Source organism: Carcharodon carcharias, chromosome 13 (assembly GCF_017639515.1).
Source record: "Carcharodon carcharias isolate sCarCar2 chromosome 13, sCarCar2.pri, whole genome shotgun sequence".
In the NCBI taxonomy this organism is placed as follows: domain Eukaryota; kingdom Metazoa; phylum Chordata; class Chondrichthyes; order Lamniformes; family Lamnidae; genus Carcharodon; species Carcharodon carcharias.
The window spans coordinates 131,419,697-131,437,434 of record NC_054479.1 but is presented as its reverse complement, the minus strand read 5'-3'; the positions used below and the strand labels follow the sequence as shown (position 1 = coordinate 131,437,434).

General features: G+C 45.8%; 1 protein-coding gene across 3 annotated transcripts in view; it reads right to left on the bottom strand.

Annotated features, from left to right (window-relative positions):
- plxna4 (plexin A4) overlaps nucleotides 1-17,738 on the bottom strand; it is a 701,383-nt gene that overhangs the window by 39,725 nt on the left and 643,920 nt on the right. For all 3 annotated transcript variants that reach the window (XM_041202720.1, XM_041202719.1, XM_041202718.1), the window contains exons 24-25: nucleotides 16,850-16,996; nucleotides 3,282-3,441 (exon numbers count right to left, since the gene is read on the bottom strand). In XM_041202720.1, coding sequence (XP_041058654.1) covers nucleotides 3,282-3,441; nucleotides 16,850-16,996 — 307 coding nt within the window. The remainder of the gene's footprint in view (nucleotides 1-3,281; nucleotides 3,442-16,849; nucleotides 16,997-17,738) is intronic.

Here is a 17,738-nt window from a genome sequence, read left to right as displayed (position 1 = left end):
GTTAACCGGGATGGAGCAGAAAGGGCAGAGAAAAAATTTTAAAAAAGAAAGAGAGAGATTGAGAAAAAGTCAATGAAATCACAAGTCTATTCTGCCTCACATCACGGATCAATGGGGCTTCATTATCTAAAGAAAACAAGCGCTTTATTCAATGGAGGAGGAAGTCACAACTACGCAAAGATAAGGAGGAAATCTCTTTCAGCTGAAAAGCTGCCTATAAATGGTTTCATCAACTCTGAACAGAAGGTTAACCTTCTTGTGTTTTCCTTTAGAGGTCATGCAAGATGTATTATTTATTTCCACTAGCATGCAGGTTAGACAAAACCAGCAGCTGGTACAGTCTTTTTCTCGGTGTGAGGTTTGACTTAGTTTTCTCCCTTGTTCCATCTTCACCACCTGCCTTCTCATCACCACCATGCAAGCAGTAACTTAAGCTGTGCCGTGGATCCACAGTTACCCCGTATCTCACCCTAATGACCATTCTCCATAATTCAGTCCAGATCTTGACAACTGGCAAACTATTTGACTATGTTTTCAACTTTGTTTTCAAATCCCACCACAGCCACAACCTATATAGCCTCCTTCCAGCCTTAAAACCTCCCGAGGTATCCGTGTCCCTCCAACTCTGGCCTCGGGCGCATCCCCAGTTTTAATCGCTTCACCTATTGGCGGCTATGCCTTCAAGCGCCTTGGTCGTGAGCTCTGGAATCCGCTCTCTGAACCTCTGCTGATCTCTACCTCACTTTCCTCCTTTGAGACACTCCTCGAAACCTAACTCTTGGACTAGGCTTCAGTTTGCCTGTCTGAATGTCACTCTACGGCCAGAATTTTAAGCCCGTACGGGCGAGCATCCTGACGTCCTTGTGCACTCACGTAATATTCTGCTGGGGCGCGCGCAGAAGTCAGAAAAACGCCCGCCGACAATTAAGGGGGCAACTGAGCTCATTAACAGCCCAAATGTATGCGAGTTTTCATGGCCCCTCCCACCTTATGGTTAGTGGATGGGCCAATCGGCCAGGCGGGGCTTACATTTTTGATGAAACCCTCATCCAAGGGCGGGATGAAATCTCCATCAGGATTGAAAATTAGAAGAAATGTCTGGGGACTGCTTTTTTTTTTAAATGAGGCCTGCTTTCAGATGCTTGATTGTGCGGCAGGGGCATTTCTTGCAAGCAGCTCCCTGAGGCGGCCGTCTGCCTTCAGGGGAGCTCAGTGGAAGCGCTCGCTCGTGCCCGTGGTGACATCGGCGCCCGGCTCTCTATCCCGCTCCCACCGGCGGCTCTCTCCGGGCGCGCTCCACGCCGGTTGGCGGTTAATTGGCCAGCCAGCACAAAATCGCGGGCAGGGGCCCATTTTGCGTCTGCTTCCAGGCCTGCCAACTGCTCGCACCGGACTAGCGTAAGATTCAGGCCCATGCGTTTGGGTAACGTTCCCTGCGAAACACGTTGAAATATTTTACTGTGTTAAACCAGCCGAGGTAAATGCGAGCTCTTTACTTTGGATTACCTGGGATGGACAGCACAGAAACAGGCCATTCAGCCTGGCCAGTCCATGCTGGTGTTTATGCTCCACTCGAGTCTCCTCCCATCTTTTCTCATCTAAATCTAGACCATAAGACCATAAGACATAGGAGCAGAAATTAGGCCATTTGGCCCCTCGAGTCTGCTCCACCATTCAATCATGGCTGATAAGTTTCTCAACCCCATTCTCCCGCCTTCTCCCTGTAACCTTTGATCCCCTTACCAATCAAGAACTATCTATTTTGGTCTTAAATACACTCAATGACCTGACCTCCACAGCCTTCTGTGGCAATGAATTCCATAGATTCACCACTCTCTGGCTAAAGAAGTTTCTCCTCATCTCTGTTCTAAAAGGTCTTCCCTTTACTCTGAGGCTGTGCCCTCGGGTCCTAGTCTCCTACTAATGGAAACATCTTCCCCACATCCACTCTATCCAGGCCTTTCAGTATTCTGTAAGTTTCAATCAGATCCCCCCTCATCCTTCTAAATTCCATCGAGTATAGACCCAGAGTCCTCAAACGTTCCTCATATGTTAAGCCTTTCATTTCTGGGATCGTTCTCATGAACCTCCTCTGGACCCTCTCCAGGGCCAGCACATCCTTCCTGAGATACGGGGCCCAAAATTGCTCACAATATTCTCAATCTACTACCTTAACCAATTATTTCCTTCCCCCTTCATGTGCTTGTCTAGCTTCCCTTTAAATGCATCTTTATTGTTCGCCTCAGCCACTCCCTGTTGCTTGAATGGAAGGGCTGAGCCCAATCCATTCCCACCCAGCACCGACACACAGAAAGAGTGGGAAGTCCGGCTGACTTTGTCTCCTTACTACCCGAGGATCACTGAGGCTGTCACCTGCACTGAGACTGGTCAAGGCAAATCGGAGCAAGGATCAAAGCTGGGGTGTGCAGTACCCCTCCACACAAGGCAATGTGTTTATCAGCTGAGCCCTTCTGCAGCTCCCGAGTTAAGATACTTCGAATTAAAAAGCATGTTTCAAGTGTCTAACGCAGTTTGTGAATGTTCCAGCTCATAATGTCTTCCAGTTTCTTTAAATATCCACTGGAAAGTTGCAGTGTTTTTATTAACTGGGCTGTTGTTTTATATATATATATATATATATTTCTTTTTTCCAATCTTTGCTCTGATAATTTGGTTTCCAAGAGCATATGCACAAAATGGTGCCAGCTGTGGCTCAGTGGGTTGTCCTCTTGCCTTTGAGTCAGAGGCTTCAAGTTCCACTCCAGAGACTGGAGTATAGTATCTTGGCTGACACTTCAGTGCAGCACTGATAGGGCACTGCGTTCTCCTGCTCAAATGGACGTGAAGCAATTGGATTTTGTGGGAAATACTTGGGCTTTTATTGCTAAACTGAGTTTTTATTTAAATGACGAAATCTGGCACTAGAAAAGACCAATTATCCACAAAATCTGCTCCATGGAGAGTCCATGCCTAATTATCCCAACATGGGAAACCGATATAGATGGGTCATACAGGTAAGAGAGCTGTGGCAAACTTAGGAATATCTTGCCTGCCATTAACTCCGTGACCTGTCCTTTTATTTCATATAAGGGGGTGGTGGGGTGATAGTAACAATAGTAAGTCAAGTGTGAAACGAATCTGGGACAATCTTGACTCAGGTCCTGGTGAGCCTTGTTCTGAAGCAACGGCTAATACAGTAACATCACTCAAATGCGGTCACCCAATCACACGCTAGGCACTGGGCGGTGTTGAAGGCTGTTGTCCTCAGTGGCGATCCTTACCCAAGTCCATGTCGGCAGCTTTCGGTCTGTGAGAGCACGGTAAATTCTTGAAGATAGCGTCTAGAATCTTCTCCTTGACCTGGGTGATAGTATCACAGTTCAGCGTCTTGGTGGAAATTTCAGGGCTGTTCTCGTTATCTGGATTCACACAATATAGAACCTAAAGAGACACAAAACAAATGGAGTATTAAGGGAGAAATTACAAGAGGGGAAAACACAGCGATGTTTATTTAAATTCATTCTTGGGTTATGGGCGTCACTTGTAAGGCCAACTCTAGGCCATCCTGAGTAACCCCTGAGTAGATGGTGGTGGGCCTCCTTCTTGATCCATAGCAACCCATGTGGTGAAGGTCCTGACTCCCACAGCGCTGTTAGGTAGGGAATTCCAGATCTTTGATGGTGATGGAATGGTTGATATAAGCTCAGGTCGGGATGGTCTGCAGCTTGGGGGAGGGGTAATTATGTTTCCTGCTGCTCTCGCTATTCTAGCTGCTGCAGGTCGCAGGTTTGGGAGGTCCTGTTTGGCGGAGTACATCCTGTAAACAGTACATTACACTGACAGTGTGCCAGTGGCGGAGGGAACCAATGTTGTAGGTGGTGGATGGGGTGCCGATCAAGCCGGCTGCTTTGTTCTGGATGGCATAGAGCTTCTTAGGTGTTATTGAAGCCACACTCATCTAGACAACTGGGGAGTACTCCATCACACTTCTTTGTGCCTCGGGGATGGTGGACAGTCTTTGGGGAATCAGGAGAGTTACTTGCCACAATATTACCAGTTTTATAACACAGCGTTTATATGACAGGTCCAGTTAAGTTTCCGATCGATTCTGATCGTGTGGGATTCAGTAATGGTAATGCCGTTGAATGGCAAGGGAAGATGGTGAGATTCTCTCTTGTTGGAGATGGTCATTGCCTGGCACTTGTGTGGCATGAATGTGACTTGCCACTTGTCAGCCCAAACCGGAATATTGTTCAGATATTGCTGCATGCAGGCACAGACTTCGTCAGTATCTGAGGAGTTGCAAATGCTACTGAATACTGTGCAATTATCAGCAAAAATCCCCACTTCTGACCTTATGATGGAAGGAAGGTCATTGATGAAGCGGCTGAAGGTGGTTGGGCCTAGGTCACTACCCTGAGGAATGCCTGCTGCTCTTTCCTGGGGCTTGAAATGATTGATCTCCAATAGCCACAACCATCTTCCTCTGTGTTAGGTATAACTCCAACCAATGGAGAGTTTTCTCCCGATCCCTATTGATGCCTTGATGCCCGACTCGGTCAAATGCTACCTTATTAAAGCAGTCACTCTCGCTTCCCCTCTGGAATTCAGTTCCTTTGTTCATGTTTGGAACAAGGGTATAATAAGATCTGGAGCCAAGTGACCCAGGTGGATAAGTGGCCCACACGTGTTACTACTGGTGTTTGTAACAGTTGTTAACCCTGTACTGTGCAAGTGCTAAGGAAGATGGAATGTGCACAGTCACAGTTGCTATTAAATAAAATCTCTCTCTCACTTTCCATATCACAGTCATTTCCACCAGGAGCAAATTCCTGCACAGATTTCAACTCTGCACCTCCCCACTCTCCTCCTCCAGCAGACACATTGAATGGGCTGGCGGGAGGTGTGACACAGACAGCAGAATAACAAAGCTGCCAAGCTCTCTGTCTCGTTTACCAGCTCGCCCTGCCAATTTTAAACAAAGTGCTTCTCAGTGCCCCAACCTGTGCCCAAGGCCATGCCAGCATGAAGTGCCAGTGTGCGCCAATATATCCTGTCTCACCTCATGTGCTCAGAGATACGCGGGACATCACTTATCCATTCAAAGAACACATGCTCCTCGCGTGTCAGTACTGGTCCCAATTTTGATTAGTCACACCAACAGAAACAGTGTTTGTAGACAAGGAGGGGCAGTTACAGCCATTAGCTATGGAAACTGGAAGCACAAGCGCTCAATTTATCAGGGTGCATGTTATTTCCTGTGAGGAGGAATTACAATAAAAAGGAAGAGTTTAAAAAAAGGACGTGGGTCCTGACCAGACACCACCGTACAGATGAATTGACAAAAGGCCAGGAGCCAAACCATAAATCTGCACACATTTGCCTTTTCAAATCTTGAAATCTTATAGCAAAAGAGCGGGCCATTCAGCCCATTACTTCTGTTCCAGCTCCTTTCAATGATAAAAGCAAAGTATTTCCCCATCCCCACTAGAGCTATCTGTACCTTATCTGTCCTGTCTTCTACTCTTAATTAGCACATTCCTCTAGATAATATCACCACCTTCAACACCTCTTTGTTCTTCTGTCTGTGACAGCTTTTGGTTATCTCCACCTATGACTGCTTGTGCCAACAACCACCCCCCCCCCCCACCCTTAAACCAGCTTATATTTCACCCCTTTCCTATTTTTACTTAGTTCTGTTGAAGGGTCATGAGGACTCAAAATGTCAACTGTGCTCTTCTCTGCCGATGCTGCCAAACCTGCTGAGTTTTTCCAGGTATTTCTGTTTCTGTTTTTGAATTGAAGTCCCTCATTCCCCGTATCACCCTAGCAAGTCTCCTTTGCACGCGCTCCAAGGCCTTGATAGCCTCCCTAAAATGCTGGCCTTTCATCCCTGGTATTTTCTGTTCTGACTCTAACCGATTGTGATATCAAGCTTTGGAATGAATCAGAAATTCCAGCTGAATGCCAGATTTGGAGGGAGATTCTTGCCAGTTAGGATTCAAAAAGGCCAGTGGACTGGGGAAGAGTAAAAATATTAAGTGCAAATCCCAGTCACACGTATATGGTTTTTCAAATGCAAAGCAATGAAAAAGCAAATATCATAAGAATTTAACACTCAATTTCACAGATTGGTACAAATGCCACTTTATTATTTGCCGATAGCATTTCAAACTAACGATTTCAACTCGCCATTCAATCATCACTGCCAATCCTCAGCCATAACAATAGCCATTAAGTCCCTAGACTCTCACGAGGATAAAATACGAACCAACATTACAGTCATTAGAATGCATGATCCAGTCAGGTGTTAATTAAATTGTCACTGCACAGAACCAATCTTCAGCGTCTGAGAGATTGCAGATCCAGGACCCCTATCTCCCTTCCCTCCGCTCCCTCCAGCGCCACCCCCCCCAACCCGGAGCGGATCTGCATCACAAAGGATTTAAGGAAATATAAAATGCAACTCTCAGCAGGTCAGCACAGGCTTCTCTTCAGAAACCAAAGTGCAAATGCTCCAGTTCCTTTGTAAATGATCTGATGGCTGTAAACTGAGGAGCAGATGCATTTTGTAAGCCTGCTGCTTTTACATGTGTGCTAGTTGCTTTCATCTGACAAATTTATAGGAGTTTTTTTAAAAAAAGAAACAAAGGAAACAGACAAATAATAAGAACAAACAAAACCCTGTGGTGCAAGGCCAGTAGAATTAAACAGGCTTTAGTTCCAGAGCAGGAATCATCAAGGCAGCACAAAGGGTCCCAGTAGTTGATTTAGTGCGCGGACTCTATATTTTATCCCTTTCTAATTGTTCTTCAGTCCTGATGGTGCCGTATCTTTATTTGGTCACAGGGCATTTGCGTTCTTGGGTCTCGTTTACAATGCTGGGCCTGGCTCCCTTATCCTGTTGTCAGCCGCAGCTTTGGTGAGAAGCACTCTCATCACTTAGTCAGAAGGTCATCAGTTCGAGGCCTGAGACTTGAGCACAAAAGTCTTGCCTCCCAACCAAGTCATCTCATAAAACATCCCGGGCACTATTATACAGAGGAATTGGGCAAGTCCTCCCCGGTGTCCTAACCACTAGCTGCGACCAAAATCAATAAAAAAAAAAGACAGGTTATCCGGTCACCATCACGTTGCTGTTCGTGGGACCGTGTGTGCAAATTGGCTGCTAATTTGTCAATTGACTGTACTTCAGGAGCACTTCATTGGCTGCAAAGTGCTTTGGGCTGTCCTGAGGTTGTGAGGAACCCTACATAAATACAAGTTCTTTCCTTTTATCGGCAGAATCACAGAGTTACATTTTCTATGGGTTTACCGTTCTGCGGTCATCCTGGTTTTGAAATTGCTCCATTGCATTGCATCATCTTCAATTTTGAGACAACCTCTGACCTTCCAACCCTTCACTCCTCTGACACTGCACCTCTACCTACTTCGTACTCAGCTTTCAAAGGTTCTCTGGAAAAGCTCTCCTTTTCTACTGTGTCTCAAGTTCCCCATCCTTTCCCCATGTTCAGTGCCAAATGCTTCCTTGTCCTCCCCAAGGGAGTGTGCCCTGAGCTCTTTTCCTACAAGCAAGGAATGTCATATAAATAGAGTGTTGGAAGTAGCTCCATCAGTAGCAGCACTCTCATCTCTCAGTTTGAAAGCCCAAACTCCACTCCAAAAAAAGGACTTCTGTACAGTGAAGCGTCCACTGAGGGCATGCTGCACTGCCGGAGGTTGCTGTCTTTTAGATGTAATGTTAAACTATGTGCCTCTTTTGCCTGCTAAAGAAAGGATTCCATGTTCAAAGAAGAGCCGAGAGTTCTCCCTGGCGCCTTGGCCAATATTTATTTCTCAAGCAACTGAATCAGATTTTTGGGCCAGTTATCTCATTGCTGTTTACAGGAACTTGTTGCATGAAAATTAGCTGCCACGTTTCCTACATTACAATAGCGGTTATACCTCAAAAGTACTCTACTGGTTGTGAAGTATTTTGGTTTGCCACACGTTTGTGGAAGACACGAGAGAAATGGAAGTCTTCCTTTATTTCCCTTGGGATGAAGGGACCAGTTTTGGCAGTGTGAATACACTATCACACAGATCCTGCTCTCTTACAATGCGAAGGAAACAAGTCCATTAGCGCCATGAGCAAGCAGCCCATGTTCGTCCTGGCTCTTTAGTTTATGAGTGACTGTAAATTTTATCTAAACACAGCCATGAGCATAGAGAACACAGTGGGACATCAGCATACAAACCCTTTAGGTCATTTCAAACACGCTGACAGCTCTGTCATAACAGCAGAGGGCAGAACTGTGCATTAGCACATTGAGCATTTCTCCTCTGCCTTCCCGCAGCATAAGGTCACACCCTTAGACACAAATCGATAACAACTGAACAACAACAACTTACATTTATATAGCCTCTTTAACAGAGCAAAGTGTTCCAAGGTGCTTCACAGGAGCGCGATCAGGCAAAATTTGACACCAAGTCATAAAAGGAGATATTAGGACAGATGAGTGTAATGGAATATAATGTGGGAACATGTAAAATTGTCCATTTTGGCCGGAAGAATAAAAAGGAAGCATATTATCCAGATGCTGAGAGGTTGCAGAGCTCTGAGATGCAGAGGGATCTGGGTGTCCTTGTGCGTGAATTGCAAAAGGTTATTAGGTACAGAAAGTAATTAGCAAAGCTAATAGAATGTAATTGTTTATTGCAAGGGGAGTTGAATACAAAAGTAGGGAGGTTATGCTACAGTTGTACAGGGCATTGGTGAGACTACATCTGGAGCTACAGTATTGGTCTCCTTATTTAAGGAAGGGTGTAAATGCATTGGAAGCAGCTCAGAGAAGGTTTACTAGACTAATACCTGGAACGGGTGGGATGTTTAATGAGAAAAGGTTGGACAGTCTAGGCTTGAATCTGCTAGAGTTTAAAAGAGTAAAAGGTGACATGATTGAAACCTTTGGAGATCCTAAGGGGTCAGGACAGGGTGGATGTAGAGAGGATGATTCCTCTTGTGGTAGAATCTAGAAATAGGGTCACTGTTTAAAAATAAGGGCTTGCCCATTTAAGGCAGAGATGAGGAGGATTCTTCTCTCTGAGGCTCGGTGAGTCTTTGGAACTCTTGTCCCCAAAAGGCAGTGGAAGCAGGGTCTTTGAATGTTTTTAAGGCAGAGCCAGATAGATTCTTGATAAGCAAGGGGGTATGCAGGAGGTTACAATCAGATCAGCCATGATCTTATTGAATGGCAGAGCAGACTGAAAGGACTGAGTGGCCTACTCCTGCTCCTAGTTTGTTTTTTCCTATATTCGTATGATTAAACGTTTAAACAAAGAGGTAGGTTTTAAAGAGCAGCTTAAAAGAGGAGAAAGAGGGAGAGAAGTGGGGAGGTTTAGGAAGTGATTTTTTTTTTGATTCTTTCACGGGATGTGGATATCAAAGGCTAGACCAGCATTTACAGCCCATTCCCAGCTGCCCTTGAGGAGGTGGTGGTGAGCTGCCTTCTTGAACCGCTGCAGTCCCTGTGGCGTAGGTACACCCACAGTGCTGTTAGGAAGGGAATTCTAGGATTTTGACCCAGCGACAATGAATGAAAGGTGATATAGTTCCAAGTCATGATGGTGTGCTATTGGAGGGGAACTTGCAAGTTGTAGTGCTCCAATGCATCTGCTGCCCTTGTCCTACGTGGTAGAGGTCACGGGCTTAGAAGATGCTGTCAAAGGAGCTTTGATGAGTTGCTGTGGTGCATTTTGTAGATGGTTCACATGCTGCTGCCACTGTGCATTGGTCGTGCAGGGAGTGAATGTTTAAGATGGTGGATGGGGTGCCAATCAAATGGCTGCTTTGTCCTGGATGGTGTCGAGCTTCTTGAATATTGTTGGAGATGTACCCATCAAGGCAATGGAGAGTTTACCATCACACTTCTGACTTGTATATTCTAGTGGGCGGACAGGCTTTTAGGAGTCAGTACACGAGTTACTCTACCCAGAATTCCCAGCCTCTGACCTGCTCTTGTATAGCCACACTATTCATATGCTGGTCCAGTTCAGTTTTTGGTCAATGTTAACCCCCAGGATGTTGATAGTGGGGGTTTCAGCAACGCTAATGCCAGAAGTGGATGTAATTTGCCACTTTTCACCCAAGCCTGGATATTGTCCAGGTCTCGCTGCATGTGGACACACAGCTGCTTCAGTATCTGAGGAGTCGTGAATGGTGCTGAACATTGTGCAATCATCAGCAAACATGTCAACTGCTGACCTGAATATGGAAGGAAGATCACTGATGAAGCAGGTGAAGATGGTTGGGCCAAGGACATTCCCCTAAGGCACTACTGCAGTGATGTCCTGGAACTGAAATGACTGACATCCAACAACCACAACCATCTTCCTTTGTGCCGGGAATGAATCCAACCAGCGGAGAGCTTTCTGCCTGATTCCCACTGACTCCAGTTTTGCCAGGGCTCCTTGATGCCACACTCAGTCAAATGTTGCCTTGATGTCAAGAGCAGTTACTCTCAGTTTACCTTTGGAGTTCAGTTCTTATGTCTATGTTTGGACCAAGGTTACAATCAGGTCAGGAGCTGAGTGGCCCTGGCAGAACCCAAACTGAGCAGCAGTGAATAGGTTATTGCTGAGGAAGTACCTCTTGATAGCACAGTCGACAATATTTTCAAATCGCTTTGCTACTGATCAAAAGTAGGCTGATGGGGTGGAAATTGGCTGGGTTTTTGTGGACCGGATCTAACTGGGCAATTTTCCACATTGTCAGGTAGACGCCAGTGTTGAATTCCAGAGCTGAGGGCTGAGCCTGCTGCAAGCATGGCTGCCAATGGTGAAACGATGAAGATCAGTGATGTGCAAGAGGCGGAACAGGGAGGAGTGTGGCGATCTTGGCAGGGTTGTAGAGTTGTAAGAGAATACAAAGATAGGGAGTGTCGAGGCCATGGAGGAAATTGAAAACAATGGTGAGAATTTTAAAATTGAGGCATTGTCCAACCAGTGGCCAATGGTAGATCAGCAAGCACAGGGGGTGACAGGTGAACAGGCAATAGAATTGTTGGATGAGGTATCATTAAAGGAGATGGAAAGAGAAATGGGTGCAGACTGGTAGAAAGGCAGCATGTGAAATAGTCAAGCAGATTAATATTTCACTGGGCCAGGGTGCGGTTCTGAAGAGACTGTCTCTGAAATCTTCATCTGTCCTTTCTCCTTCAGTTACTGCCTCACCTGCTTCATGCTTCCTTCACTTCCTAATTTGTCTTTCTTTAAACCAGAGCAGGTTTGAGTTTGTTATTCTGTGTTGCTTCAGTCTTTATGTTTCATCTGAACTGAAAGCATCCAGAAGCCAGGTTATTTGAGTTGAACAAATTGTGGGAGGCGTGTTTTTCCATTTCGAGCCTTGCAGGAACAAGTTAAACTGAGCAGTTCGCTCATCCTTAGCAGTGTTGTGTAGTGGAGCAGTAAATTCTGATATCAGGTTATCACAATCTTCCATCTGTAATTCCAGACAATTCCTACAGCTGTCTTACTTATGAGGACAAGAAAAAAGCATTCGGCATCTTAAAGGCACAATTGGCCTTCACGGTGCAAGGGAGTTGAGCTGATTCTAATTTAAGTCATTCATCGCTCTTCTCTTCCCCTCCACTCTCTTCTCCCCCCACCCCCCCCCAACCCCACACAACCAGCCCGCACACCCCCCCCATGCCCCCACCCCCCCAGGCTTGTCAAGCCTCCAGGACTGTCCTGGCCACTCCAAAAACTAAAGATTAATCTGCTGTGAGTAAACACAGGCGAACAAATTATGTTTCTGAACACTTAGTTATGAAAATATTAGAGATGGGGATGAAAAGCTGTTTGACTGGCTGAGGGGAGTCATTGTATGATGAAACCTCCAGGAATATGGCCAACTAGAGTTGGAAATTCCACTCCCTGTTATACAGTTGAACCAAAAGTAGGGAGGTTATTCTTCAGTCATACCCAGCACAGGTGAGACCACACCCAGAGTACTGTGTACAGTATTGGTCTCCTTATTTAAGGAAGGATGTCAATGCATTAGAAGCAGTTCAGAGGAGGTTTACTCGTCTAATACCAGGAATTCAGGGTTGTCTTATGAGGAAAGATTGGACAGGTTAGACTTGTATCCACTGGAGTTTAGAAGAGCAGGGTGTGACTTGATTGAAACCCTTTACGATCCTGAGGGGTCTTGGCATGGTGGATGCAGAGAGGATGTTTCCTCTTCTAGGAGGATCTAGAAGTAGGGGTCACAGTTTAAAAATAAGGGGTTACTCATTTAAGACAGAGGTGAGAAGAAATTTTTTCTCTCAGAGGGTCACGAGCCTTTGTAACTCTCTTCCTGAAAAGGCAGTGGAAGCAGGGTCTTTGAATATTTTAAAGGCAGAGCTAGGTAGATTCTCGATTAACAAGGGGGTGAAAGGTTATCAGGGATAGGCAGGAGATTACAATCAGATCAGCCATGATTTATTTAATGGTGGAGCAGGCTTGAGGGGCTGAGTGGCCTACTCCTGCCCTATGTTCATATGTTCATATATTCAGTAAACAAGTCAACTAGTTCCAGTAAGATTCAAATGGTCCCAGTTAAAACCCACTGGAAAGGGGGTGGATACCAACTGGTTTCCGATTATTATCTCAGTATTCCAATTGCATTCAGTTAAAACTACTTGTGACCTGTTATTTTTTTTAACAGAAATCAGTTATGATCAGTTGATATTTCCAACTGGTTCAACTGATTTTTCTTCGAGGGACCGCACCCCACCACAACACACCACCATCCCTGCCCCTGCCCCCTCCCCCCACCACCTCCCCGCCCTGCCTTAAAGACGCCAACCCATTTTCAAGTGCTGTTAAACGAGTCCCAACAACCTGTCACAATGTCCCATGTGATCCCAGGCAGTCAAGCACCGATGGGCAATGGACCAGAGCTATACTGCCTTCAGCCAATGTCTACTCACAAAGACTTTCAAGGGGGGACCTGGAGACCAACAGCCAGGGAACATTGGCCTGATATTGCCCCCTCACTGCCCCAGGGCACTGAAGGCAATTATAGAAACCTATCTGCTGAGATCATGTTTCCTACTTTACTGGTTCAGCCATTGACGGAAGTCCATCACTTCCTCTTATTTTCCTTCCCTCTGCCTCTCCTTTGCCGGGTTTTTGTTTTCCCATCTCCTGTCCCATTTTAAATCAAGGCCTTGGAAAAATGGGTGACCTGTTCACAGGCCTCCAGGTGGACTGGCCTGGAGTCTCAGGATCTAAAGGTTTGGGCATTGCTACAAACGAAACCCAGGAGAATAATCAGAGAAGCATTGAAAAAAAACGGAGAGGTTTTTTTTTAAAACACTTTTTGCCAATTAGTTATAAAAAATATTGACGATGGAAAACTGGTTGTTTGACTGACGGTCAGGAATCATCCAATCAGGCGATGAAGAGTCTAATTGTTTTCTAATTGATCTAGGCAAAGTGCTGTGAGGGTGGATGTGTTGGGTGACCAACAACGAAAGCAGGGAGGAGGAGAGGGGTTCAGCTGAAGGTGAGAGGTCAACCTTCAGGAATGCATCCAATCAGAGTTGATTACTCCACTTACAAAATCAGCCTGGCCCAGTGATGACTCTTTGTGGTGTTAGACTGGGCCAGTGTTCTTGACTTCATTCACTGACACTCCAATTTCCTGTTAGATTTGAAATATAATCAGCCCAAGAGGGTGATCATTCAGGATTACAGTATCCTTTAAACTGTCATGTTTCTTTACTTTTAATTATTTATACAGGCTACAAATAAGTTACCGGATTATTTACAGGACTCTTATCTGGTGATGGTTTCTGCCGAAACATCAATGTCATTATCAGAACACTATAGTGCCACTGGTGGTTCAATTGGTAACAGCGTCAGCCACAAAATACAGTCATTTAAATACAAGTCTTCCCTTCTATATAACATCTTCATGACCTCAGCAAAATCCCAAAATGTTTAATAGTTAATTAAATACTTTTGAAGTGTAGTCATTGTTGTAATGTAGGAAAAGCAGCAGCCAATTTGCGCACAGCAATCTATCTCATAGACAGACAGACAGGCAGGCAGGCAGACAGACAGAGACAGGCGGACAGACAGAGACAGGCGGACAGACAGAGACAGGCGGACAGACAGAGACAGGCGGACAGACAGAGACAGGCGGACAGACAGAGACAGGCGGACAGACAGAGACAGGCGGACAGACAGAGACAGGCGGACAGACAGAGACAGGCGGACAGACAGAGACAGGCGGACAGACAGAGACAGGCGGACAGACAGAGACAGGCGGACAGACAGAGACAGGCGGACAGACAGAGACAGGCGGACAGACAGAGACAGGCAGACAGACAGAGACAGGCAGACAGACAGGCAGACAGCCAGACAGGCAGACAGCCAGACAGGCAGACGGACAGGCAGACAGACAGGCAGACATACACCACTGAGAATAATGACCAGAAAATCTATTTTTAGTGATGTTGGTTGAGAGATAAATATTGGCCAGGACACGTGGGCATTATACCCTTTCTCTTCTTGCTAATAGTGACTTTGGGGTCCTTTATCTCTACCTGAGAGGGCAGATGAGGCCTTGGTTTATAGAAGGGCTGAGCTTCGATCCCTGGGGTTTGTGCAAAGTTATCTGACCTCAGCCCATTTAACAATTAGTCTTAAGTGCGTTTGAGTAAAGAACGGGAGACAGAAAATATCCCTAAACCCCTTGGAAGATTATAGCGTTGGCAATTTTCCCGCTCTGGTATCCAGATGTCAATGTTGCAGTGATTGGATCTGAATTTTGATAATTGTCTTGTTTGCTGACTGAATGTTAAATGATCTACTACAGTGATGTCATTTCCTGAAAGCCCTAAATGGTTCATGAACAGCCACATTCAATTTACCAATTATAATTTATATTCTACTACACACCAATTATAGTAAGTGACCCATTCTGACCAATATTACACACTCATTACAGTGAGGGTCCCACTCTGACCAATATTACACAACTATTACAGCGAGGGTCCCACTCTGACCAATATTATATGCCCACGACAGTGAGGGTCCCACTCTGACCAACGCTACATGCCCATTACAGTGAGGGTCCTACTCTGACAAATATTACACACCCATTACAATGAGGGTCCCATATTCCCATCTGTTGTGATGAATTCTTAGTCTATATTTGGAAGCAGTTAGTCTCATGTGTGATGCGGATACCCCAGCCACCACATCTAGTACCATCCTTCCTCTTCTTTCCACATACACACACACACACACACACACACACACAGCAACTTCAGAAGAACTTCATTTTGTTTCCCTTGACAGCCTGACTCATTCTCTTTAATCTATGGTTGGCTGCAAAGCCATCTAATTATATGGAGCTGGGGCCATCTTGAGAGTGAAGCAGAGAGAAATGGGTTCTAATCAAAAGTGGATTTTGGCAGGAAAGCAAGCATCTTGAGTTTGGAAGAAGAAACAGAAATTGTTGGAAAAGACATGTTTGTATTCCTAATCAGGCTCTGACAAAAGGATGGGCCTCATATACCAAACGTTGAGCTTTGCTGGAGCTTAGCGTTTCCAATATTTTTCTGTATTTTCTTGCAGCTTTTGCAGGTTTTTTGTAAGTTCGCTCCAGCTGGCCTTCCAGAAGATGGGGAGGACCTGACTTACCTCAAGAACATGTTCAACTGCCAAGAACAAAAGATAAGCACTCAGGTTGCTCCCCTCCACCCCTCCAAGTGATTCAGCAAGTTGAGTCAATGAGCCAAATATGCCATGCAGGTTCAAGTGTTGACCCCTGGATTGGGCATCTCAGGCTGAGGCTACAATAGGTCTTGGTGATCCTCAGTTAGAAGGCGAGAAGCTTAGGTTTCTATGCTGCTAACATAGAATGATATAGCACAGAAGGAGCCCATTCAGCCCTTTGTGCCTGTGCTGGCTCTTTGAAAGAGTGATCAAATTCATCCCATTCCTCTGCTTTTTTCCCCCCATAGCCCTGAAAATCTTCCTTTTCATGAATTTATTCAATTCTCTTCAAAGTTATTCATTGAATTTATTGTATCTTCTTCCTTACATCAGTGCATTCTAGATCACAACAGTATGGAAAAGTTTTCTTCCCCCATTTCAGCTCTAGTTCTTTTGCCACTTACCTTAAACTGCTCCCTCTGACTGTTGAGCCTTCTGCCGCTGGAAACAGTTTCACATTACTTACTCGGGCAGTTTTGAAGACCTCCATCAAATCTTCCCTTAGCCCTCTCTGCTCTAAGGAGGACAATCCCAGCTTCTCCAGTTTCTCTATCTAGCACCTCCTGCTGGAAAGTACACATCAGGTGTGGCTCTTTGGGGCTGAGAGCAGCATCTGCCTCAGCTGGAAAGCCTTTACAGTCCAACAGCTGCCCACACTGACCATTGCAGTTCACGCTTGGCCAACTGCGCTAGGGAACTGTTGGCCAACCAATGCTGGTGGAAGTGTGCTCTCATCGCACCCCACCCAGCAAGGAATTAACCACAGGAAGGGAGGGGTGTAAATGAAAATGAAGGGACCACACATCCAATCTTTTCCCTCGTGTTTCCAGTGGAGAGAAGAAAACTTGATTGCCCCTTCTTGGGCCATGTTGTTATAGCACGTTGACAGCTCCACAGTGACTGCTCTCATCAATGTAGCTGGAGGTAATTAACACGGGGACATATTAGAACCCGTCCCATCTCAACAAGAATATCCTGCTCAAATTAGCCCAATTATCTCCTGACCCGTTCACACTAATCTCCCCCCACGGCCCACAAGCCCCGCCCTCTCACATCCCATCTCGTTCCCCATTTCATGCCTGGATTCTGAGCTTACCAGCGTCTTGTAGTCTATCTGCTGCCTGATGAGCTTGTCCTCACTGAGTGAATAGCGTGCCTCTCCTGTGATTGAGTCGATTGGTCCCTTCTCCATCTGCTGCTTGATGGCGCAGAAAAGCATGAACAAAGGCTCCCCTGCACATTCCTGATTGATATGAGAAAATGAAAGCGGCCGGCATTAGGACAGCTGCACAGTCAGGACAACCGTCAACTCGGAGCTTCGGAGACATTCTACATAGAATGGTCCTTTTCCCCCCACAAAGCCCAGCACCCCCACCTCAACCCCTCATCAGCCCCACCCATCTTCCTCTCAAACCCACCCCCCAACCCTCATCACAATCACCAAATAGAATCAGGCAGCACAGGTGGCAGCTATTCGGCCCATCGTGTCTATGTTGGCCCTTTGAAAGAACCACCCAGTTAAGCCCCGTCTGGTTACTAGCCTGGTGATATAATCACACCCGCCACCATACCCCATGTGGAAACGTAGCTGAAGAGGGTCAGATATGAGGCTGGCATCAATGGGCGGGCATCCAAAGAGGGATAGGAAAAAAGTCCCCAGACAAGCCTGTGCCGGTTTTTTGAAAGAATTACCAAATTCATCCCATTCCTTTGCTTTTTTCTCCCCATAGCCCTGAAAATCTTCCTTTTCAAGAATTTATTCAATTATCTTGAAAGTTATTATTGAATCTTCTTCCACCAGTCCTTTAGGCAGTGCATTCCGGATCAGAGCAATATGTAAATGTTTTCTTCCCCCAACTCAGCTCTAGTTCTTTTGTCACTTACCTTAAACTGCTCCCTCTGACTGTTGACTCTTCTGCCACTGGAAGCAGTTTCACATTACTTACTCGAGCAGTTCTGAACACCTCCATCAAATCTCCCCTTAG